The sequence below is a fragment of the Eschrichtius robustus genome, chromosome 21 (assembly GCF_028021215.1).
Source record: "Eschrichtius robustus isolate mEscRob2 chromosome 21, mEscRob2.pri, whole genome shotgun sequence".
NCBI lineage: Eukaryota > Metazoa > Chordata > Mammalia > Artiodactyla > Eschrichtiidae > Eschrichtius > Eschrichtius robustus.
Window position 1 is genome coordinate 13,495,114 of NC_090844.1, and position 25,646 is coordinate 13,520,759.

The 25,646-nt window shown below is 38.6% G+C and overlaps 1 protein-coding gene across 6 annotated transcripts in view; it reads left to right on the plus strand.

Moving 5' to 3' along the window:
• Window positions 1-154: 154 nt before the first annotated feature.
• Window positions 155-25,646, plus strand: part of PRIMPOL (primase and DNA directed polymerase) — a 39,331-nt gene continuing 13,839 nt past the window's right edge. For 2 of the 6 annotated variants that reach the window (XM_068531910.1, XM_068531912.1), the window contains exons 1-7: window positions 155-359; window positions 1,637-1,695; window positions 5,986-6,221; window positions 8,174-8,271; window positions 9,158-9,287; window positions 15,165-15,312; window positions 18,967-19,254. In XM_068531910.1, the coding sequence (XP_068388011.1) occupies window positions 6,042-6,221; window positions 8,174-8,271; window positions 9,158-9,287; window positions 15,165-15,312; window positions 18,967-19,254 (844 nt within the window). In that variant the 5' untranslated portion in view covers window positions 155-359; window positions 1,637-1,695; window positions 5,986-6,041. Of the gene's footprint in view, window positions 360-1,636; window positions 1,696-5,982; window positions 6,222-8,173; window positions 8,272-9,157; window positions 9,288-14,274; window positions 14,442-15,164; window positions 15,313-18,966; window positions 19,255-25,646 lie in introns of those variants that run through there. The other 4 variants (XM_068531911.1, XM_068531913.1, XM_068531914.1 and 1 more) reach the window with 4 other exon arrangements.

Consider the following 25,646-nt stretch of genomic DNA (forward strand, 5'->3'; position numbering starts at 1 on the left):
CTCACAGGCCCCGTCCAGCCCGAGAACACCGCTCCTCCCGAGAACACCGCCCCCTCACGGTCCCGCCCCGCCTGAGGACGCCGCTCCGCCCGAGGACACCGCCCCCTTACGGGTCCCGCGAGCTCCTGGCTCCCTACGCTTCCGGGCCATTCTAGGCCCTTCCCGGCCTCCGCTCCCTTTCAGTCCGCGTCCTGCCCCAGAACGCTGTCGTCTCACAGGCACGCGCTCTCCCCACTTCCCGCCCCGGCCCCGCCCCCGCGCCAGGTTTGAAGACTCGGTCCCGCCACAGTGGGTGGGTCGCGTGTGCTGCCAGCTGCAGAGGACCCATGGCTTCCCGCCCACGGCGAGCGTCTCTGGAGGTAAACGGAGGGAAACCCGAAGGCCTCGCCGGGTCCCGGGGGCAGGGAGAAGGGAGTCACGAGCGGGCCCTGCGGGAGGACGGAGAGCGGGTCGCGGCCTGCCGGTAATCCCCGCTTCTCCTCGGGCGACCGGAGGCCTTCCCTTAAGTCACCCCGAATTCCCTGTCCCGAAACCAAAAGCTTTAACCGCCCTGCTGGGCCTCCGCCTGTTTTGGGTCACGAACTCTTTTCAGACTCTGAGTCATTTTCGCAGAAGAATATACCAACCCAATTCAGCACGAAATTCTCCCATCAAATTTCAAGAGGTTCAGGACATTCTGACAAGTCAGGGGCCCCAGGTGAAGAACTCGCCCACTTCCAGCACTTTTGTTTACTTGGGTATAAATCAGGGCGCTGTTTTGTTCACGGATATACATCGTTCTGAGTATGGCTACCGTTCCTTGAGTGCTTATCTGTGTTCTTACATTGTGGCAATGCATTTTCTTTTTCTTTCAGCAACCCCTGCAGGTAGGAATTCCAGTTTCCACCTGGGCTTAATTAAAAAGGCTAAGTGGTTTGCTCTTGTTAAGGGCTACATGAGTTAAACTCAGATCCCAGGAATAAAACCCAGGCCTTTATCCCTCCCAAGTTGAGAGAGGACCAGTATTTGGCAGTCCTTTTTCTGCTGCAGTAAAACTGAAGAATAGGACCCACTCCCAACCTGCGCAGTGGTTGGCATGCAGTTATTTGTAAGGCAGACACTAGTGTACTAGTTTTTTTTTTTTTTAAGATGTTTTCTGGCTTTATTTATTTATTTATTTTTGGCTGTGTTGGGTCTTCGTTTCTGTGCGAGGGCTTTCTCTAGTTGCGGCGAGCGGGGGCCACTCTTCATCGCGGCGCGCGGGCCTCTCACTATTGCGGCCTCTCTTGTTGCGGAGCACAGGCTCCAGACGCGCAGGCTCAGTAGTTGTGGCTCACGGGCCCAGTTGTCCCGCGGCCTGTGGGATCTTCCCAGACCAGGGCTCGAACCCGTGTCCCCTGCATTGGCAGGCGGATGCTCAACCACTGCGCCACCAGGGAAGCCCTGTACTAGTTTTTTTCAACCAGTACTGTTACCCCGTAGTGATGCTCAAACCCCTTCCTGTGCTAAACTTTCTTGCCAAAATTAGGCTCTAGTTAAAGCCGCAGCAGCAGCAGCCGTTTTCTGTTTTTGTGTAGATTACACTTATTAGTCTGGAGAAACTTTAATTATAGTAAAATAGCTGGCTAGAAGCAATGTTGGAAGTTTCTTTTTACAGAGGCGTCTCGGAGGTGGCAGAACCTGATCTGGGCCTGGCAGGGGAAGACTTCAGGACAGGTGAGTGGGGCCTTCCGGGGGAGGGAAACGTGCAGGAGGGCTGCTGGAGTGGGCCAGGTGCAGGCAGTGGTCATCATCATTCATTTGGTGAGAAGGCTGAACAAGAAGAAATCGAACGGTAAGTGGTTGAGGGCCAGATTCTGGAGAGTTTGGACTTCTTGAGGTAAACTTTAACGTGCATTAAGTGATGCTCTGAATCATTAATCAGTGTCCCTAGGAAAAGCTATGAAAATGGTCTTTTTAAAAAAAATTTTATTGGCGTATAGTTGATTTACAGTGTTAATGAGTTCATTTTAGGTGTAGAGCAGAGTGATTCAGTTACGCCTATATTCATTCTTTTTCAGATTCTCATATAGGTCATCACAGAGTGTTGAGTAGAGGTCCTGTGCTGTACAGTAGGCCCTTGTTGGTTATCCGTCTCGTAGATAGTGTGTGTGTGTTCATCCCAAGCTCCTGATTTACAATCCCCCCCCCGCCCCCCGTTTCCTCGTTGGTAACTGTGAGTTTGTTTTCAATATCTGGAAGTCTGTTTCTGTTTTGTAAATAAGTTCATTTGTATCATTTTTTAAAAAAATTAGATTCCACATATGAGTGATATGATATGTCTTTCTTTGTCTGACTTCACGTAGTATGATAATCTCTAGGTCCACCCGTGTTGCTGCAAATGGCATTATTTCGTTCTTTTTTATGGCTGAGTAATATTCCATTGTATATGTGTACCACGTGTCTTCATCCATTCTTCTGTCAGTGGTCATTTAGGTTGCTTCCACGTCTTGGCTGTTGAACATGGTCTTAAGGTGATTAGTCTGGCAGAATTAGGCTGTTTGGATGGGAGATCCTGTGGGGATGGTAGAAAGGTGAAACTGGAAAAAACTGTACCGCTGGGTGTTTTCTTCCTTATAGGAGACTTCTGGGAAGTTTAAATATGAGTTACTCTGTTCAAGCATAGACAGGCAAGGTGACTGAAGTAGGAAAAAAAAAAAAAGTCAATTAGTATATTTAATAATTTTGTAAGGTGTTATTCATCTGGGAAGTAAACTATTATTACTGTAAATGAAGTTTAATCACATACTTTATTATGAATACTTTAGCAGTGGGAGAAATAGTGTAAATGTATTACAAGAGGCCGTAAAGGGAATTATATTAAGAAAACATTGCCAAATACCAGAACATTACAAAATGGTAGAACTGGAACATATATGCAGAAAACACAAGATACTGTTGAGTCAGTCTGTTCTCAGGGCAGAGGGAGAAGTTCGAGTTGGGGAATAGGAATTGACTTGTGATTAGACAAGAGAAGAAACTAGGAGAACTGGGCTAGAGAGAGCCATGCGAGGCAGGCTTCAGCTGTCCCTAGAAAGCAGTAGTCGTGAACCATGGGCCGCATGGTCCAGCTGCTCCTGGGGACCAGGCCGTCAGTGTCACCGACGAACAAGTCTAGGCATAAACGTCTGGAAACCAAGGCTGCTTAGGTCAGCTGTCTGAGTCATCTCCTCACCCTCCCTCTCGCCGTCCCTTCTCCCACTATAGTTACTCTAAAAAGACTAAGCCAACCTTTTTTCTAGCCTGACCACCTTTAGTTGTAAAACTGGTATCAAAAATGGTTAAACAATCATTCCCATGCAATGCTAAGAAATAAATAATAGAGCTCTTAAGCCTGCTATTTTAAAATACAACAAATATTTTTCTTTGGGTCTTGGAAACTGTTACAAAAGTAGTTATGGTCCCTGTGTGAAAAGGGGTTTTCATGTGTAATTATATGTATATAGAAAAAGACAGCACTATTTCCCCACCAGCATTTCTGGAATGGTGATATGTTCTCCCAGGGGGTAGGGATGAGGAATATGATAGTCCAAAACCAGAATACCAGATGCCTTCCTGTTCTCCATTTCCTTTGCTTTTAATATTCAACCCTGCTGCTTGAATAGTCTAAGCCCCAGTTGTCTTTCAGCCCAGCTGTTAAAATTTTAAAACTGTGCAAAGAACAAGGGGGCATAACTTATTTTGAGCTTCTCTCTTTTTTTCTGTTGACGTGCGTGGTTTCCTCCGTCCAGTAAGTGTTAAACTGGTTTTCCATTGTGACTGTGACTTTCATATATGATATACTCCCATGGTCATACCAATATTTTTACAAAACCAGAAAAAATTTTCCCGATGTCGTTGTAACTAAGTGTGAATATCCACATGGTTATTTCTAGTCAGTTATTTGCTAGATACTAGAGTCATTAATTCACCTCTGATCGATTATGTGTTTATTGTCTTCGTTAAGTAATTGGTGGGCTTTATTAAAGTTAGTCAGTTTCTTAGAAGAAAGTTTCTCAGTTAGGTTATCTAAATGGAGGGGATTTTTATCTGTGCGTGAAGCAGATTAAATAAACTAATACTCAGAATCTATCTAGCAATAAGGAGCCCTGTCACATATATTGAAAAATTAACACAGTTGTATTAAAAATTGCCCCATCTCTTCAATCCAAAGAAATTGTATTCCTTTCCTAGGCATATCTGTTATGAAATTTATGTTGATAGCTTTAGAATTTTATTTCTGTTTCTTGGTTTATAATTTATAATATCCATGTGGATTAAGTGTAATTCTGAGAGTATAATCTTAAGTCTGTTATGGTTGAAGTCAAATTTGAAATCTATGGATAATATGCCTTTTTTTCTAACAATGCATGAGGATATTCCTACCCTCTCTTAATCTTTTTGGGTGATTCTGTTTTTCTTTCCAGGGAATATTTCATTTGCCAATGAGTTTATGTTGCAAAGTTTTCTGCTAAAATTCAAGAGCATATTTATCAATGCAAGTACTAGCTAGATAGGCATTGACAAAGGTAAATAGGGATTTTACCTTCAAATGCTTTAGCGTATGATATTATGTCACTTAAAACCTAATATATCTGTTTTCTGCATACATAAATTACAACATAGTTGATATTAGTGAAGAAGGAAACTATTAGTTATTTCTATTTCTGTGTAAAACCCAGGCCAAAACTTGCTGGCTTTAAAAACAACAAATTAATTTTTTCTTAGAGTTCTGTGGGTTGCCTGGGCAGTTTGCTGGATCTCTCACCTGAACTCACTCAGGCTTACTCAAACATTGAATTCAGATGATGGCTGGATGATCCAAAATGGCTTAACTCACGTGTCTGATAGTTGGTGCTTGCTATCAGCTGGGGTACCTTGGTTCTTCTCCAGAGAGCCTTTTATCCTCTGTGAGGCTAGAGTTATAGCATGATGATCTCAGAGCAGGACTCCATGATAGCCAAGTCTAATGCAAAAGCACTTATTAAACCTCTGCTTGCTTCACATTTGTTGATGTGACATTGGCCAAAGCAAGTCACATGGCCGAGAGTCTGTATGGGAGTGGGCTTAGATGGCATCTCTTGATGGGACGAATGCCAGAGAATTGTCCCCATTTTTCCTCTATACTGGAAGCTTTCCCCCCCCACTTCTAAAAACCTATCCTTTTTCCTTTGTAAGTAAACCATAATCCCAAATTGGAAAAGTATTGCCTGGTCCCCTTACTTTGGCATGGCTAACATGGAAGCATTGTATGCAAACAAAAACATATATCATAAGGAAACAAGGGTTAAAATGTAATCATTTCAATTGACTCATCACAAAAATAGTCATTAAATTAACAGATTAACATTTATTCTTTTTTTTAAAGTCATGCTTGTGATTACCATACATCCCAAACCAAAACTAGCTGATATTGTAATTCCCATTCATACACTGGTTATCCTCCCAGCTAATAGTTGTTTGAGTAGAAAAGAAGAGCAATGGGCAGGAAAAAGAGGAAAAGGGAGCTAAGAGCTAGACAGTGGTGCCTAGAAATGAATTCTACACTAAGAAATAATAGTACTGGAATGATGCCCACCATCTGGGTGAGGTACATGGCACTTGATGCAACAAAATGGTTATAATAAAAACCATAGTGATGCAAAAAACACTCATATTTACATGAGGCATTGGAATTTGCAAAACATTTTCATGTCTTATGACATGTATCCTCAAGATAACTACATAAAGATCATGTTGATCCCCATTTTGCAGCTGATTACAATTTAGGGAGCTTCATTAACCTGTTCAAAACTGTAGCACTGTTAGATGGACGAGCCAGGATCTAAAGATTTCTGATAACCAGCCCTGTCCTTGTTTCACAATAAAACTTCACTCAAAACATAAACTGTAAAGCAAAGAAATAAGCAGAAATGAGCTTTGAAGTTTTACCAAACAAAATACATCTTAAACAAAGAAACTGACGTCCATGTTTGTTTGTTTTAGTAGTAATTGACAGACATCCTATGTGGGATAGGATTTAGTCTCCCCATACTTCTGAACCAATGAAGAGAAAATGGGAAGCGAAACTGAAGCAAATTGAAGAACGAGCATCCCATTATGAGAGGGAACCATTGTCCTTGGTGTACAGACCAAGATTGTCTAAGCCAGAAGAGCCACCATCCATTTGGAAACTATTTCATCGGCAAACTCAAGCTTTTAATTTTGTTAAAAGCTGTAAAGAGGTAATTTTTCTCATCTTTTTTTAGGGCTACTATAACTTAAGATTTCCAGAAAAAATCTATTGTTTGTTTTCATTTCAGTCTACATATTTTACCAGAAGAATTTAATTGCAGTCTCTTTGTACTATTTAGGAAAGATATCCATGAATCATTAACCATTTACTTTATATTAATAATGAAAAAAATGACGTGTCTAGTGCCAAATAGTTTGAAAAATCTGTAATGACATAGAAATGAAGCTATGCTTAGAGGAGAAGTGACTGTATTCATGGACTGAAAAATAATAGAATGAGTGTAAGAGTTAAACTAAAATAATACCCACAGAAATATCAGGAAATGAGGAAGTAGAGTGTGAGTTTTTTTTTTTTTTTTGGTCTGCATTGGGTCTTCGTTGCTGCGTGCGGGCTTTCTCTAGTTGCAGCAAGCGGGGGCTACTCTTCGTTGCCGTGCGCGGGCTTCTCATTGTGGTGGCTTCTCATTGTGGAGCACCGGCTCTAGGTGTGTGGGCTTCAGTAGTTGTGGCTCACGGGTTCTAGAGCGCAGGCTCAGTAGTTGTGGTACACGGACTTAGTTGCTCCGCGGCATGTGGGATCTTCCCGGACCAGGGCTTGAACCCCTGTCGCCTGCATTGGCAGGCAGATTCCTAACCACTGTGCCACCAGGGAAGCCCGGAGTGTGAGATTTTAAGGATGAAATTAGGGATTGGAGATTTGAATTTAAACAATAGCAAATGAAAATGTCTCAAATGTCATAGCTTAGAGTTAATAAGCCCTGAAACTTAAATCATAGCACCAAAGCACACATGTTTTTTATCTTTCTACTGTCCCTTTTGTGGTTTGGAGTAGTAGAGTAGATTTATCATAATTTCCAACACATTAGGAAAGTGGGAGGAAGAAGTGCTTGCTACATCCTAGCCTCACAAAGGGAATGGTTCTCAAAAATAAACAGGTGTGTATTGCACATCTTTTTTTGTTGGGCACTGTGGGGAATATAAAGAAATATAATGAAAAGATGCATCTATCCAACATAAATCCAGCATAAATAAATTGTGATTCTGAAAATTGATGATATATAAAAGCTCAAAATGCTAAAAGTATTTAAGGAGGAGGACCTTCTTTCCCTGGTAAAGAGAAGCTTGCTCACATCAGAATAGTTTAGGAAATAGAAGAAAAGCCTTTTGTGTGCATTTTGTGTAACCCTAATTCAGGTATCAGAAATTAAAATACAGATTCGTTTAATCTTGACTTCAAAAAAAATATAGCTGTATGATTGCTGGATTTACCAATCATCAGTTTATAAAATTTATCTCGAGAAGATTTTTAATAGGGTCGGGTAACTTAGTCTTTTTATGATTTCTCTCATGAAAATGGAAGTTTAGTTCCTTTGTAGGCTCAACAGCTACCTTTAGCTAAGTGGAAACAAAAGAACTTGTGTATTCCTTTTCCATGAGAAATAATAATTTATAGTTACTTGTTCTGCATTTTAAAACTTTCCTTAAACTTTTAAGATTTACGTACAAATATATTTTTTAAAACGGTTCTCATGTATTTTTATATACTCTAGGAAATTTATTAACTTTAGTCCAAATTATTTACAATAATGTTCAGGTAGTTTTAAAAAATAAGTTCTTTTTCATAAACTGGCAGATAAAACTATAATAGGAAGTCAAACGAGTGACTGAAAAATGATTTCTTTTTTTTTTTCTTTTTAGTCTGGATGTTCTAATTGTTCCTGCCTTGAACATGTATTACTTGAGTGACTAAATATAAATAAATACAAATAACTAGATTTTGATTGGCACAGATTTAGTGATTAATTTTCTTGTTTTCAATAATACAAATGTTCCAGGTTTTGAAAATTTGAATGATAAAATCTTTATGAACATTTAATAGCTACAGTTGATTTTAAATTTGCATTTTACTAATTTTTTGAATATTAATTTTGGTTTTATAAAGGACGTTCATGTATTTGCTTTGGAATGCAAAGTGGGCGATGGACAACGTATTTACCTCGTAACAACGTATGCTCAACTTTGGTTTTACTATAAATCCCGGTAAGTAGCTTTTAAAGGACAACACATTAAATTATATTTCCTTCATCTGGAAATGCTTGTGAAGTTAAATCAGGCTGCCTTGGCTTTCATAGTTCTCAGTCACGCAGTTAGTTACTACTTTACTATTAGAATTGAATTCTGGAGTTTCCTTGTGATAGCAACACTGAATTATCTCACCAGGTGCTAGGAGAGAGAAATTGCGTGTGTTTTGAATTCCTGTACCACGTGATGACACAGTTCCCACCATCACTTTTCTTTGTTCAAATTACTGTAAACCTTTTATTTGTATATGATGCCACTAAGCAGTTTATCATTTACTAATCAGGTCAGCATCTCTTCTTAATAACCCATCTTAAAGTCATACCTCTATATACCAGTGAGAATGAAACTGCACATGTGAGCATTGAAAGCTCATTGAAGTCAGGTGATTCAGAATGTATGTAACCAGTGTTTAAAATATTCCTAATGAAAATATGGAACTTAAAAATTCTCATTAAAAAATTCATGGAATCCCAAGAATATGTGATTGTGGGATCGCAGTTTGAGAAAGTTCTTAAAATTTGCTTCATGGTGATACCGAAAACAAATGTAGAAGTGTTACCTGATATCAAAATTATCTGTGAATAAGTAGCAGCATGAAGTTGACTATATTTTCCAGTTAAATAATGTTACAGAAAATGATTGTTACATCTTGTTTGATGGAAACTCTTGATACTGTGTTCCGTAAACCTGTGGTAAGCAGTTGTTCACTTTATCTTGTCTTCATTATGTCATAGTTATTTGTCATTAAATCACAGTTAATATACTATCTTGAGATACAAGAGCAACTTCTGTGATTTAAAAGGTGTGAGATATAAACCTAACAATCTTGAATTATTCAATTCAGAAGAACTCTCTTACACTGTTATGAAGTCATTCCTGAAAATGCTGTGTGCAAGCTTTATTTTGATTTGGAATTTAACAGACTTGCCAATCCAGGAGCTGATGGGAAAAAGATGGTTGCATTACTCATTGAGGTAAATTACAGACTCAGGTTTTTCTCCTTATATCTACCTGTATATCTTTTCATTCACTCATTCAGTCATTAAAGGAATCCAACCTATGTAACATATAGGTTCTGTGTTTCTCCTCCTTTTTCTTGTTACTCTTCCTTTTGACTTCGTTTCTTAATGTCACTTCTCTGAGTAAACTTCTGGAAAGGAGGAAGGTTCAGTTTATGCCCATATATTTCGTAATATTGCTGTATCAAAAAAAACTGAGAGGACCTCCCTGGTGGCAAAGTGGTTAAGAATCCGCCTGCTAATGCAGGGGACACGGGTTCAATCCCTGGTCCGGGAAGATCCCACATGCCGCGGAGCAGCTAAGCCCGTGCGCCACAGGTACTGAGCCTGCGCTCTAGAGCCAGCGAGCCACAACTACTGAGCCCATGTGCCTAGAGCCCGTGCTCCGCAGCAAGAGAAGCCACTGCAATGAGAAGCCTGTGCACCGCAACAAAAAGTAGCCCCGCTAGCCACAACTAGAGAAAGCCCGCGCACAGCAACGTAGACTCAATGCAGCCAAAAACAAATACATTAAAAAAAAAAACTGAGAAAGGTGGCAGTTTGGGAATTTTCCATTTCTTAATTATATATTCTTTTACATTACAAATAGTTGACTCTGGTGAAGATTAGGTGAAGTAATTTTTACTGAAAAATTGAGTACTAAGATAAACTTCAAGAAAATTTTGATAAAAATAGTATCAGAAGTTTTGAGCTGGCAGAAATTTTGGAAACTATTCTGTCTTACATCATCATAAATGAGGAAGCTAAAGCCTAGAGAGACTTATTTCCAACTCCAGGTCCAACAACTAGTTACTGGCAAAACCTGGTCTAGAACTACAATTATCATTTCTCCTTGTTTTTAACAAAGAGAAAAAGTGTAGTTCTAGTATATATTTTTGATTTAGCAGTGTCAACCAGGAAGTTAGTAATAAAAGGAATATGGGCTTGTGCAACTAAGCTCTATTAGGTTCGTTTATAAAATCTTTTAAGATTGTAGTGTATTAAGGTGTACTAAAATTATATTGACTATTATTTGGCCTCAGAGTAGGTATTAACATTAACTATTTTTTGTTCTAGATGTTAACTGTAGATGACTCATTTTATAATGTTAAAAATACATCCAAATTAAAATGTTTTTGATTAAAAGTATCTGCTGATTTTGTCAGATCTGTACATGTTTTATTTTAAATTTATTTGAAAAATGTACGCAAATACTGTTTTTTAAAAAAACATGTTAGCTTTCTCCTGACTTTGAAGCAAAAGAAATGTACATAAGTTCCCCCCAGCCCTCCCAAAAAACAACAGAAAAGTTATGTTTTTCTTAAGATAGCCATTGGACCCTTAAAAATAAATTTAAATGTTTTATTTCATTACAGTTGGTAAGTTGTATTTAATTTTTAACCTTAATTACGTTTTTAATAATCCATAGATATTGACTCTTTACTAGTGTATGATACACTTCTATGGTCTAAGGTAGGATTTGTTATGTGGGTTCTGTGTGGCCAAGAAGGAATTAAGATTCAGAGATTTTCACTAGCACTTTAATATGGTGATACTGTTAAAAAAGAAGTATTAGTACTTCATTGTATTAGAAACTAGAAACTTACCCCGAATGGAATCAACACTAGTGCAAATCCCATTTGTAACAAGGATTAATAAACACTGGTATGGCAAAGATCATGTAGGTGTTTAAATTATTTTCCTGCTAATTCTTTATACAATCTTATCCAAGTTAGTCTTGAGCAACTAATCTTTAACATCAACAAAAGTTGGAAAAAGTTGTAGAAATCTGAGTTTAAAATTATACAGCATTTTTATTTAACATGCTCATGTTGGTAGAAAAGTTATTAGGATTATTTTACTTAATATAACCTTTACAAATGATTATATTGAAATTAATTTCATTTACTGGTTACTTTGTATGTAACAAGTGTATAATACAATAAGTTCTTTTCCTTTAGCGTCTCTGCGTGAGGAGGCATAAGTTAGGTTAGCTGTTATCATAACATGGTTAATAAATAACTGGCTAATAATAACTAGTGATAATATGTAATGCCCTTTGATACAATTTTTAACTGACAATCCCAGTAAGCCACTTCTGCCAGATGGAATGACTTCTGGTGCTAAAGCATTTTATAAAACTATGTTGACAGGTAACATTGCTCAAATAATCATATATTTTTAACTTCTGGATTTTACAACTGAAATATTTAAATAAATAAAAAACTTTTAAAGTTGAGGTATAATTGATTTATGATATTATATTAGTTTCAGGTGTACAACACAGTGATTCAAAATTTTTACAGACTATACTCCATTTATGGTTATTATAAAATATTGGCTATATTCCCTGTAACTTAAAATTTTATTTAAAATTTTACTTGGGAAAAAGAACTTAAGGGGACTATGATTACTTTTATTATCTACAGTTACTACATTTATTCTGTATGGCTCCAAAGTACATAACTAGACTTTATTCATTTGTCAATATTTTTTCAGCCTCTTAGTGTCAGTGTGCCTAGGCATTAAGAATACAATGGTTAGCCCAAAGAGACATGATTTCTGCCTTCACAGAATTTATCATGTAATGGAGGATAATAAGTTAGGATAAGATTTAGCTGCCATAATAAAGACCTAAAGTTCAAGGGGCATAAACAAGATAGAAAGTTATTTCTCTCTCACGTAACACCTGGATGTGGCTCCATTGTATTAGGGGACTAGGCTTGTTGCTTTGCTGTTCCTAAGATGCCATTTTTTACATTGTCCAAGATGGCTCAGCACCTCTGTGTCTACACTTTAGACAGGAGAAAATGGGGAAGGGGCGAGCATGCCCCTTTCCTTTAAGATTATAATGTAGAAGTGGATATTTTCCTTCTGCTCACATCCTGTTGGCCAGAACTTAATCACATGGCCACACCTTACTGCAAGGGAGTCTGGGGAACATGGTCTTTATTCTTGATGACCTCATATCTAGCGAATAATCGGGGTTCTATTTCTACAGAAGCAGGAGAGAACAGATCGTGAGGGATATTCTCTATGATATAGAGGAAACCTATCAAAATAATCACAGAACAATTGCAGCTGTGTAAGTACTACAAATAGAGGTAGAATATATATGGGGCAATTTGATGTAGATAAGGAAACTGAGGAAGGCTTCTCTGAGAAAGAATTTACTGAAGAAGAGTAGGATCAGAGAGCATGATGGGAGGTGGTATGCTATTATAATACCAAAATAACATTAATAAACACAATTTATTGCATAACTATTAGGTATCTAAGTGTTTGGCAGTGTACAGACATTTTTGGTAATCCCGAGATAACCCTGTGTGGTGTTTCTTTTTTTTTTTTAAACATCTTTATTGGAGTATAATTGCTTTACAATGGTGTGTTAGTTTCTGCTTTATAACAAAGTGAATCAGTTATACATATGTCCCCATATGTCTTCCCTCTTGTGTCTCTCTCCCTCCCACCCTCCCTATCCCACCCCTCTAGGTGGTCACAAAGCACCGAGCTGATTTCCCTGTGCTATGCGGCTGCTTCCCACTAGCTATCTATTTTGTGTTTGGTAGTGTATATATGTCCATGCCACTCTCTCACTTTGTCCCGCCTTACCCTTCCCCGTCCCCGTCTCCTCAAGTCCGTTCTCTAGTAGGTCTGTGTCATTATTCCCGTCTTGCCCCTAGGTTCTTCATGACCTTTTTTTTTTTTAAGATTCCATATATATGTGTTAGCATACAGTATTTGTTTTTCTCTTTCTGACTTACTTCACTCTGTAGGACAGACTCGAGGTCCATCCACCTCACTACAGATAACTCAATTTCGTTTCTTTTCACGGCTGAGTAATATTCCATTGTATGTATGTGCCACATCTTCTTTACCCATTCATCTGTTGATGGACACTTAGGTTGCTTCCATGTCCTGGCTATTGTAAATAGAGCTGCAGTGAACATTTTGGTACATGACTCATCTTGCATTATGGTTTTCTCAGTGTATATGCCCAGTAGTGGGATTGCTGGGTCATATGGTAGTTCCATTTTTAGTTTTTTAAGGAACCTCCATACTGTTCTCCATAGTGGCTGGATCAATTTAGATTCCCACCAACAGTGCAAGAGGGTTCCCTTTTCTCCACACCCTCTCCAGCATTTGTTGTTTGTAGATTTTTTGATGATGGCCATTCTGACCGGCGTGAGATGATATCTCATAGTTTTGATTTGCATTTCTCTAATGATTAATGATGTTGAGCATGATTAATGATGTGGAGCATTCTTTCATGTGTTTGTTGGCAATCTGTAAATCTTCTTTGGAGAAATGTCTGTTTAGGTCTTCTGCCCATTTTTGGATTGGGTTGTTTGTTTTTTTGATATTGAGCTTCATGAGCTGCTTGTAAATTTTGGAGATTAATCCTTTGTCAGTTGCTTCATTTGCAAATATTTTCTCCCATTCTGAGGGTTGTCTTTTTGTCTTGTTTATGGTTTCCTTTGCTGTGCAAAAGCTGTTAAGTTTCATTAGGTCCCATTTGTTTATTTTTGTTTTTATTTCCATTTCTCTTAAGAGGTGGGTCAAAAGGGATCTTGCTGTGATTTATGTCATAGAGTGTTCTGCCTATGTTTTCTTCTAAGAGTTTGATAGTGGCTGGCCTTACATTTAGGTCTTTAATCCATTTGGAGTTTATTTTTGTGTATGGTGTTAGGGAGTGTTCTAATTTCATTCTTTTACATGTAGCTGTCCAGTTTTCCCAGCACCACTTATTGAAGAGGCTGTCTTTTCTCCACTGTATATTCTTGCCTCCTTTATCAAAGATAAGGTGACCATATGTGTGTGGGTTTATCTCTGGGCTTTCTATCCTGTTCCATTGATCTATATTTCTGTTTTTGTGCCAGTACCATACCTGTTAGGCGTTTCTTAGTACCTTCGTTTTGCAAAAGAGAAGACAGGCTTCAGGAGAAGTGACTTGTCCTGTGGCTGCACAGCTAATGCTTTTAAGCAGTTACATGTGCCAAGCATTGGGCCAACTCTTTACTCTCATTTTCTCTTTGCTCCTTACAACAACCTGAAATGTTAGGTTCTATTATTATCCCATTTTGCAGTTGAGGAATGTTAGGTTTGGACTTGACTAAAGCGACAGAGCTGGTAAGTGGCAAAGCCAGAACTCAAACCTTTCTGACTCCTAATCATGTGCTCCTAACCCTGCGCTCACTACCTTCCTATAATGCGTAACTGCTTTCATTACTAGCATCATCTAGCCCTGGAGGCCATATTCTTGGACGTAGATTTGGGCTCAGTGTGCCTGAGGAACTTTTTGAAGACTAAAACTGTAAACAATGGAATTGTGACTTTTTAACTCATAGATAATATTTAAAGAGATGCTTAGGACTTCCCTGGTGGCACAGTGGATAAGACTCTGTTGCTCCCAATGCGGGGGGCCTGGGTTCGATCCCTGGTCAGGGAACTAGATCCCACATGCATGCCGCAACTAAGGAGCCCACCTGCCGCAACTAAGACCTGGTGCAACCAAACAACAAACAAATAAATAAATACATAAATAAAATTTATGAAAAGAGGTGCTTAAAAAGAAATATTTTTATTGTGATTTTAGAGATTAATGTATAAGATAAATTGAATTCTGAGAGGCCTTTAACCCTGAGAGCCTATGCATTTTTGAACATAAACATGTATAATAATTTAAATATGTATATTTCAATACATAAGTAATTCAGTAAAATTGTGTAATAATCTGATATCAAAATAAAAAAACAGATTAGACTTGTACCAAGATATTTGAATTTTGCTCATGGAAAAATTTTAAAACAAATTAAAAAATACTAATTATTTATGTTTTACTTGTGTTTTCAGCATGTTTGTAAAGCACTTCAACAGTTTTACAGGGTTAGTTGTTCAGCTGAAGATGTTCTCAACTTGGATTCTAGCACCAGTGAAAAATTTAGCCGCCATTTAATATTTCAACTCCGTGATGTGGCATTTAAAGATAATATTCATGTTGGTAAGTGTACTGTTTTTTTAAAAAAATCACAATTATATTAAAAACTTATGTTTTCCTTTCCTCTTAAAGTTTTGTATTTGTCAGGTTTTATGGTCATTAACCTGTCCTAAAAAATGAATCATGATTTTTCATGTTTTCAGGATTTGCCTTTAGTTCTAGACCTATCTTCCTATTCTAGATACATTTTAGACACATTAATGTGCTCAGGATATCCTTGGCATTAGTGCCTCTTGCTGTAGATATTGGGATGGCCATGCATGCCCTGGTCCTGGTTTCTGTTCCAACAGGAGTCATTTCAGAAGTTTTCTGGGTAATGCAGGAGAGGCCTAATTCAAGTCTTTATCTGTGATGCCTGAGATCTGGATTTCTGACCTTCGCTTTAGCCTTGCCTTAGCTTTTAGTACATGAGAACTGGGCTTGGGTTCCAGGCCACACTCACGAAGCCTTGTTTATTGTTCCAGGCCAAACCTTAGGGTTGGAGAGAAGTGTAGATGTGTAAGCCTGAAAGTGTAACCAGAGGATTAATTCTAGTACTGGACATTTAGAGATATAGGCCAAGGTATAAAATGAAGTCAGTCCAAAGGGGAACAAATAGGCAGAAAGGGAACACTGAAAACCAAGGTCTGAATAAAAGCCAAAATCCTGAGTGTATATCAAAACAGGGGTAGGGCAAGCAGATGATTGCCTGAAGTTCAGGTAACAGGTAATCCATTTCAGAACAAGTGTCTGACAGTTTCCAGGGTACCAAGGTCAAAAGGCAGGAACATTTGTTGAATCTGTCCTTGTCCCTTTGTTCACTCCGTCTGTAACCTTAATGATCATCCACTGTCATGGCTTCAATTCCCATCTGTGTGTTGATGACTCTCAAGTCTTTATCTGCAGCCGAGACTGTTCTCCCATTAAGCATCCCCACACAGACACTTGAAACTCAGCGTGTCCTAGACCAGACTCCTCATCTTTTCTCCCAAACTTGCTCTTTCTCCTGTGAGGTGTATATCCGAGTGGTATGCCCATTCGCCCAGTTACCCAAGTGGAAATGCTGTGTCTTGCTTACTTCTTTAGTCAGCTAGCTAGAGTGATTTGATTATACCACTGTGTGCCTCAAACCCTTCCAGGATTATTCCTTGCCTTCAGGGAAAAGTCCAGGTGTCTTAGTTTGCATGATGAGGCCCGTTGTGCACTGGCCTCATCTCTCACCACTTGGCACTTCTAACTCTGTCCTTCACTTAGCTCCCACGGGGGCCACATTTTCTCTAGTCCTTAGGCCTCTGCACTTTTTGACGCTGCTGTCTGACCAGTTCACCTGGTCTGTTAAGACTCAGTGTAGGTATTGTCATCTGAGAAGCCTTTTCTGTCACATCCCAAACCCTAAGACTTAGGTTCGTGTTCCCTCTGGGTTGCAGAGCGTGCCCAGTGCCTATCATGTCAAAGCGTTCACCACTTCCTGGGGTAATTTCTTGTTTTTGTTTTTGTTTTGTCTTCTCTATTCTACTTAATGTTTCTTTAGGGCATGGATTGTTTCTTATTCACCATTGTATTTCCAGAGCTTATCAGATAGTAATGTCTTTATCAGTAATAATAATATAACAGTAGCAGCAGCAGCTACCATAAATACAAGAAGTCATTTAATATTTGCCGAATGAATGACTGAATGTTAGGTGGCTCTGCTGTCTGTGCGGAGGGGTAGAGTCCTAAGCAGGGTATTTCTTTGATTCCTATTTACTCCTCATAGTCTGCTCTGAGTCCTAGCCACGAGGCTAAACGTGGAGATGTGTTGCTAGGAGGAAGAGGAGAATGGAAATTTGACCGGTAATTAGCAGTGTCTGCTACAGATAGCTTCTGAGGGCAGCTGACATTCAAGCTGGGCTTTAAATGAAATTCCATCCGACAAAGATAAGAAAGGTTTTACTGTCAGAACAGCATAAGCAAAAGTATAGAGGTTAAGAGTTCGTGACTAATTTGGGGAGCAGTGGGAGTCCAGTGTGGCTAGAGTGAGAGACACAGTCAGACCTGATAAATGGGATGCCATCTGCGGCTTCGATCCTCTAAAATTATGAACTGTCAGAACCAGAGATGCAGAGATTATGGAATAGTCCAAATTCACCACTTTGGTTCCCCTCCCTCAATGTATCTCTTGGTGACATTTCTACTTCCTATTGTCAACCTTTCAGAAAGAGGAATTAGGAAGTGTAAGATCATAGAATGTTAGCAAGATGTACAAATTTGATCTCCTTGAAATACTTTCCTACCAGCCTGCCATAGAACCTGAAATTTCTATGATTGATACGTTCTTTTGAGTTATTCCCAGCCAATAAAATTGTCCCTGTATTAATGATGAGGTGAGGGTGATACTATTGGGGAAGGGCAGCAGAAAGCAGAGTAGTTTGTTGGAGCCGGTGTTAGTATTAAGGTGGTTACACCATCCATCGTCCTAGCCCGGCCTCCTAAGCACAGTCTTGGCAACTGGTTCTGCAGCCATGCCTTCTTGGTGTCAAGTAGGTGTAATTTTACATTTCCAGGAAAATTTACTTTATCAATTTATGTTTGGACTGCTTTATTGTCCTTTGATATATCATGATTTCTTTTTACTCAGTATTTACCTTATTTCCCTCATTCCAGAGATAATCATGTCTATATATGATTGCAAGGATCAAATGCTTTTGCTTTCATTTTGATTTTTAGTGTTTTACAAGATAGTGGATTTGTTTCTTTGAGGAGGGAAGTAATTAGGTCTAATTTGGAGAAAGAGAGTTTTGAACTTAGAGCATGTGTATCGTATGATTTAAGGGTTCAAGCTGTCTGGTAAATAAAGTGACAAACCCAGACTATACCAATTTTAAAGACTAAAATTAAGTTTTTCTTATAGTAGTGCATTTCTCCAGTATTGTTATACATGAAGCAGCTTAACCAGATTGTTACTTGATTTTATCATATAAATTATGAGAGCTTAAAGAAGCTCTGGATTGTCATACCATCTTTTCTATGTGAAGATAGCGCCACTCATATTTAGAGCTCTTAGAATAAATGTTGAAATACAACAGATGTCTTTACTTGCTTTAGTTCTGGACTTTAGTTATTGGGCCACAACCCAGCTCATGACCAATTATCGGGAGAGGCAGGAGGAGCAAGAACCTTAAACTGATGGCTGTGAATGTCAAGGTTCTTGGGGTACGTCATGCGAGTAAAGGAGAGAAAATAAGTCCTGAGAAATTTGCTGACATCCTGACATAGGGAGAGTGTGGCAGAGCTTGGCAGCACTGTTTACTTGTGTAAACCTTGCATTCTTTAATCATTGATTGTGAATGTAAATTCTACTCAATTTGTATTCATTAAAATGGTGCTTTTTGGTGACAGAGCATTCGGCCCAGGCCCATACTAGCAACATTGACAAATCTTCTCACATTAACCTTCCCTTCTAAGATGATTAGTTTACAAGTTACACCAAACTCCCCTGTCAAAGGGAATTTAAAAAGTAAAAGATTACACAAGAGGAAGGAAGTATAGGAGAGGGGTCTTACAGTTTATAATAACAACTCAGTTTTAAAACCAGAAATAGAAGCCTTACTGTGTAAAATTGTCCTGTGTAGACTTGTGCCTAGATCTTGTTATAGTTTTCAGAAAAGGATTAGATTAACCTTTTTATTTTTCCTTTAGGTAATTTTGTGAGAAAAATTTTAGAGCCTGCTTTTCACTTAATTGCTAGTGAAGATGATGATATGACTCCAAAGACAACGGGCCATGAATTTTCCCATTTTTCTGAAACACCAATTAAACAAGGAATTTCCTTTAGCAAAAAGTCCACAGATGAGGATATAGGAGAGAGCTGGACAACGAATTCAAAGAAACTGGAGAGGCTGGGGTCAGCTAAGCAAAGCAGTCCTGACCTTTCATTTTTAATTGTGAAGAATAACATAGGAGAAAAGCATCTTTTTGTGGATCTAGGTAAGTAGAATTGACAGCTCTCTGTTGGACTGTCCTTGTGTACTTCTGTGAGAGACCAATCAGTGCCCACTTGTCACTTTGCTTAGGATTCTTACTACCACCACTGCTCCACAATGACTGGGGTCACTAGCAGAATGTGATCAGTGAGCTCAGGTGCGGGAAATCTAGTAGGTTTCTGTTAGGAGATCTTAAAGGGGTCCTGTGGGACATAAGCAACAGGCTGGCCTGAGCTCCAGAAGAGAATGGTTGTGGCTGGCTCCTGCTCTGAAATGGTCACAGGATTCATGACAGGGGACAGTTGGATAGCAGTCTCCAATGCTGCTGACAGGTTTAATTAGATGAAATAAATTGTAAAAATAAGTACAATGTAAAAATGGAGCTATTAGGTGGCAAAGTAAGCCTGGCGTTTTCTGCACTGAAGAGCTTTGCAGGGGTTGTTTCATCAAGTTCCTACTATGATAAAACTGGTGGCTTCTTCAGCTGTGCTCTCTTCTGCCGTGCTTGCTTCTGGTCTCTGAATCTGAGGATATATGAAGCACTGGCACAAGACCTCAGCCTGTTTAGGTAACACACAGGCCAGTCAGGACCCCTAATTCAGCTGAGCTCCAATTTGCTGAACTGAACCTCATTCTTATGTTGAGTTCTAGCTTGTGATTTGAAAAGCCATAAGAGCAGCATTTTTGCCATTGATGGTTAGAGCAACTCAGAGAGCTTCAGTGTCTACAAGTTGAAGAAAAGTAGGTTTAAGCTATAAGCAAGATTACCAGGCCAATCAGGCTGAGAATAGGAAGTGTTCCTGCTGTATTGCATATCTTTCTAGCACCCCTGACAACCAAGTATAAGAATTTGGAAGTAAAACAGGCATACCTTGTTTTGTGACACTTCACAGATATTGTGTTTTTTTACAAATCAAAGGTTTGTGACAGCCCTGAGTCAACCACTGATACCGCAATTTTTCCAACAGCATTTGCTCACTTTGTGTCTGTTTCACATTTGGTAATTCTTGCAATATTTTATACTTTTTCATTATTATTTATTTTGATGATCTATGATCAGTGATCTTTGATGTTACTACTATGACTTGCTGAAGGCTCAGATGGTGGTTAGCATTTTTTTAGTTATAAAGTATTTCTTAAGGTATGTATATTTTTAAAGACTGCTATTACACCCTTAATAGACTATAATATAATATAAACATAACCTTTATAAACACTGGGAAGCGAAAAAATTCATGTGACTTTATTCTGATATTTGCTTTTATTGTGGTGTTCTGGAACTGAACCCACAGTAGCTCTGAAGTATGCCTGTAGCTTTCAGTGTACAGGTCTTTCACCTCTTTGGTTAAATTTATTCCTAGATACTTTGTTCTTTTTGATGCAACTGTAAGTGGGATTGTTTTCTCATTTTCTCTTTCAATAGTTTATTAGTGTATAGAAACACCACAGATTTCTGTATATTGATTTTGTATCCTGCAGCTTTACTGAATTCATTTATTCTAACATTTTTTTGGTAGAGTCTTTAGGGTTTTCTGCATATGATCCCTGACTTAATGATGGTTTGACCTACCATTTTTTTTTCCCCACTTAAAATTTTTTGACTTTACAGTGGTGTAAAAGTAATATATTCAGTGGAAACCATACTTCGAATTTTCAATTTTGATCTTTTCCTGGTCTAGTGATATGTGGTATAATACTCTCTTGTGATGCTGGGCAGTGACAGTGAGCTGCAGCTCACAGTCAGCCATGCAGTCATGAAGATAGATCAGTCACAATCATTTTGTATCCAGACAACCATTCTGTTTTTTTACTTTCAGTATACTATTCAATAAATTACATGAGGTATTCAGTGCTTTATTACAGAATAGGCTTTGTGTTAGATGATTTTGCCCAACTGTAGGCTAATGTAAGTGTTCTGAGCACATTTAATGTAGGCTAGGCTAAGCTATGATATTCAGTAGGTTAGGTGTATTAAATGCGTTTTCAACTTATTTGTTGGGATGTAACCAATTGTTAGTTGAGGCAGACCTGTATAATATCAAGTATACAAGTATGCAATATATCTGCAAACAATGACGGCTTTACTTCTTCCTTTACAATTTGGATGCCTTTTTTCTTTTCTTGCCTAAGTGCTGTGGCTAGGACTTCCAATACTACATTGAATAAAAATGACGAGAGTGTGCGTCCTTGTCTTCTTCCTGATCTTAGAGGAAAAGCTTTCAGTTTTTCACTGCTGAGTATTTCTAATTGTGGACTTGTCATATGTGGCCTTTATGTTGAGGTATGTTTCCTCTGTATCCACTTTATTGAAAGTCTTTATCATAAGTGGATGTTGAATTTTGTCAAATGCTTTTTCTGCATCTGTTGAGATGATCATATGATTTTTATCCTTCATTTGTTAATGTGTTGTTACATCACATTGATTGATTTGTGATGTTGGACTGTCCTTGCATCCCTGGAATAAATTCCACTTGATCATGGTGTATGATCCTTTTAATGTAGTGTTCAAGTTGGTTTGCTAATACTTTGTTGAGGATTTTTAGATCTATGTTCATCAGTGATATTGGCCTGTAATTTTCTTTTCTTATGGTATCCTTGTCTAGTTTTGCTATCGGGGAATGTTGGTCTTGTAAAGTAAGTTTGGACGTGTTCCCTCTTCTATTTTTTGAAAGAGTTTGAGAGGATTGGTATTAATTCTTTGAATCTTTGATAGAATTCACATTTGAAGCCATCTGGTCCTAGACTTTGCTTTGTTGGGAGGTTTTTGTTTACTGATTCAGTGTCCTTACTAGTACTTGGTCCATTCAGATTTTCGATTTCTTCATGATTCAGTCTTGGCAGGTTGTATGCTTCTAGGAATTTATTCATTTACTCTAGGTTGTCCTATTTGTTGGCATATAATTATTCATGGTAGTCTCTTATGATCCTTTGTGTCAGTTGTAACGTCTACTCTTTCATTTCTGATTTTATTTATATGAGTCCTCTCTTTTTCTTGGTGAATCTACCTAAGGTTTATCAATTTTGTTTATCTTTTCAAAGAACCAGCTCTTGGTTTCATTGATCTTTTTTTTTTTTTTTTTTTTTTTAGTCTCTATTTCATTTGTTTCTGCTCTGATTTTTATTTCCTTCTGTCTACTAACTTTGGGCTTCATTTGGTTTTATTTTTCTAGTTCCTTGATGTATAATTTTAGATTGTTTATTTGAGATTTTTCTTGTTTCTTGAGGTAGGCCTATATCACTGTGAACTTCCCTCTTAGAACTGCTTTTGTTGCATCCTGTACATTTTGGTATGTTGTGTTTCCATTTTCTTTTTTTTTTTCTTTTCTTTTTATTTTTTAATAAATTTACTTATTTTATTTATTTATTTTTGGCTGTGTTGGGTCTTTGTTGCCGCGCACAGGGCTTTCTCTAGTTCCAGTGAGCGGGGGCTACTCTTCCTTGCGGTGCGCGGGCTTCTCATTGTGGTGGCTTCTCTCGTTGTGGAGCACGGGCTCTAGGCGCGCGGGCTTCAGTAGTTGCAGCGCGTGGGCTCAGTAGTTGTGGCTCGCGGGCTCTACAGCACAGGCTCAGTAGTTGTGGTGCACGGTCTTAGTTGCTCCACGGCATGTGGGATCTTCCCGGACCAGGGATCGAACCCGTGTCCCCTGCATTGGCAGGCGGATTCTCAACCACTGCACCACCAGGGAAGCCCTCCATTTTCTTTTATCTCAAGGTATTTTTTTATTTCTCCTTTAATTTCTTTGTTGACCCATTGTTTACTCATTAGCATGTTATTTAATCTCCACATACAAGTGAATTTTCCAGTTTTCTTCTTGTAATTAATTTTTAGTTTCACACCATTGTGGTCAGAAAAGATGCTTGATGTGATTTCAGTCTTCTTAAATTTGTTAAGACTTGCTTTGTGGCCTAACATATAATCTGTCCTGGAGACGGTTCCATGTGCATTTCAGAAGAATGTGTATTCTGTTGCTTTTGAATGGAATGTTCTGTAAAGTCCATCTGATCTAATGTGTCCTTTAAGGCTAATATTTCCTTACTGATTTTCTTTCTGGATGCTCTGTCCATTGATATAAGTGGGGTATTAAATTTTTCTGCTATGATTGTATTGCTGTCTATTTCTCCCTTTAGGTTTGTTAATATTTGCTTTATATATTTAGATGCTCCTGTGTTGGGTGTATATAAGCATTTACAAATGTCCTTTTCTTGTATTGATCCCTTTATCAGTTATCATTACGTAATGCCCTTCTTTGTCTCTTATTAGAGTCTTTGTTTTAAGTCTATTTTGTCTGATAGAAATATAGCTATTCCAGCTTTCTTTTTGCTTCCATTTGTTCGGAATATCTTTTTCTACCCCTTCACTTTCAGCCTGTGTTTATCCTTATGTCTGAAGTGCATCTCTTGTAGGCAGCATATAGATAGGTCTTGTTTTTTAATTCATTTAGCCACTCTGTATCTTTTGATTGGAGAATTTAGTCCATTTACACTTAATTATTGATAGGTATGTATTTATTGCCATATTGTTAATAGTTTTCTGCTGTTTTGTAGTTCCTTGGTTCCCTTCTACTTTTCTTGCTCTCTCCCTTTGTGGTTTGATGCCTTTTCTAGTGGTATGCTTAGTTTCCTTTTGTCATTTTGTGTATTTACTATAGGTTTTTACTTTGTGGTTACCGTGAGGCTTGCATATAACAACTTATAACAGTCTATTTTAAGTTGATAACAATTTAGGTTTGAGCACATTCTAAATCTCTAATATTTACTCCCACTCCACGTTTTTGATGTCACATTTTATATCTTGTTTATCCCTTAATTATTGTAGTTATTTTTACTACTTTTGTCTTTTAACCTTCATACTAGTTTTATATGTCTTTTTTCTTTTTTTATAAATCTATTTAATTTTTTTGGCTGCGTTGGGTCTTTGTTGCTGCGCGTGGGCTTTCTCTAGTTGTGGCGAGTGGGGGCTACTCTTCGTTGCGGTGCACGGGCTTCTCGTTGCGGTGGCTTCTCTTGTTGCGGAGCACGGGCTCTAGGCACGTGGGCCTCAGTAGTTGTGGCATGTGGGTTCGGTAGCTGTGGCTTATGGGCTCTAGAGCACAGGCTCAGTAGTTGTGGCACATGGGCTTAGTTGCTCCGCGGCATGTGGGATCTTCCCAGACCAGGGCTCGAACCCGTGTCCCCTGCATTGGCAGGCGGATTCTTAACCACTGTGCCACCAGGGAAGTCCCTAGTTTTATAAGTCTTAATCCACTACCTTTACTATATATTTACCTTTACCAGTGAGATTTATACTTTCATTTTTAAAAAAAAAAGATTTATTTATTCACTTTTGGCATGTCAGGTCTTAGTTGTGGCACGTGGGATCTTTGTTGAGGCATGTGGGATCTTTGTGGTGCGTGGGTTTCTCTCTAGTTGTGGCATGTGGGTTTTATCTCTCTAGTTGTGGCATACAGGCTCCAGGGCATGTGGGCTCTGTAGTTGTGGCTCTCACGTTCCCAGAGCACGTAGGCTCGCTCTATAGTTTGTGGCACACGGGCTCTCTAGTTGAGGTGCGTGAGCTCAGCAGTTGTAGCGCACGTGGGCTTAGTTGCCCTGTGGCATGGGGGAATCTTAGTTCCCTGACCAGAGATTGAACCTGCGTCCCCTGCATTGGAAGGTGGATTCTTTACCACTGGACCACCAGGGAAGTCCCCATATGTTTTCTTGTTACTAATTAACACCCTTTTTAATTTTTCACTTTAAGGAAGTCCCTTTACTATTTTTACAAGGCTGGTTTAGTGGTGATGAACTCCTTTAGCCTTTATTTGTCTGGGAAACTCCTTCTCTCTCCTTCAATTATAAATGATAACTTTGCCAGGTAGAGTATTCCTGGTTGGAAATTTTTTTTGTGTGTCAGCCAGATTAAATATATCATACCACTCCCTTCTGGGGTAATAGTCTTATGGGGGTTCCCTTGTATGTAACAAGTATTTTCTCTTGGTACTTTAAGATTCTTTCCCTTTAACTTTTGGCATTTTAATTATGATGTGTCTTGGTATGGGTCTCTTTGGATTGATCTTATTTGGAACTCTCTGGGCTTCCTGTATCTGTATGTCCGTTTCCTTCCCCAGGTTAGGGACGTTTTCAGCCATTATTTCTTCAAATAAGTTTTCTGTTCCTTTCTGTCTCTCTCTCTCTTTTTTTCCCCCTAGGACTCCTTTAATGTGAATGTTAGTCTGCTTGATGTCCCATAAATCCGTTAAGCAGTCTCACTTTTTTTCCATTCTTTTCTTTTTTTGCCGCTCTGATTGGGTGAGTTCCTCTGCCCTGTGTTCGAGTTCACTGATCCTCTCTTTTCCTTCATCTAGTCTGCCGTAGAACCCCTGTAGTGTATTTTTCAGTTCACTTATGGTATTCTTCAGT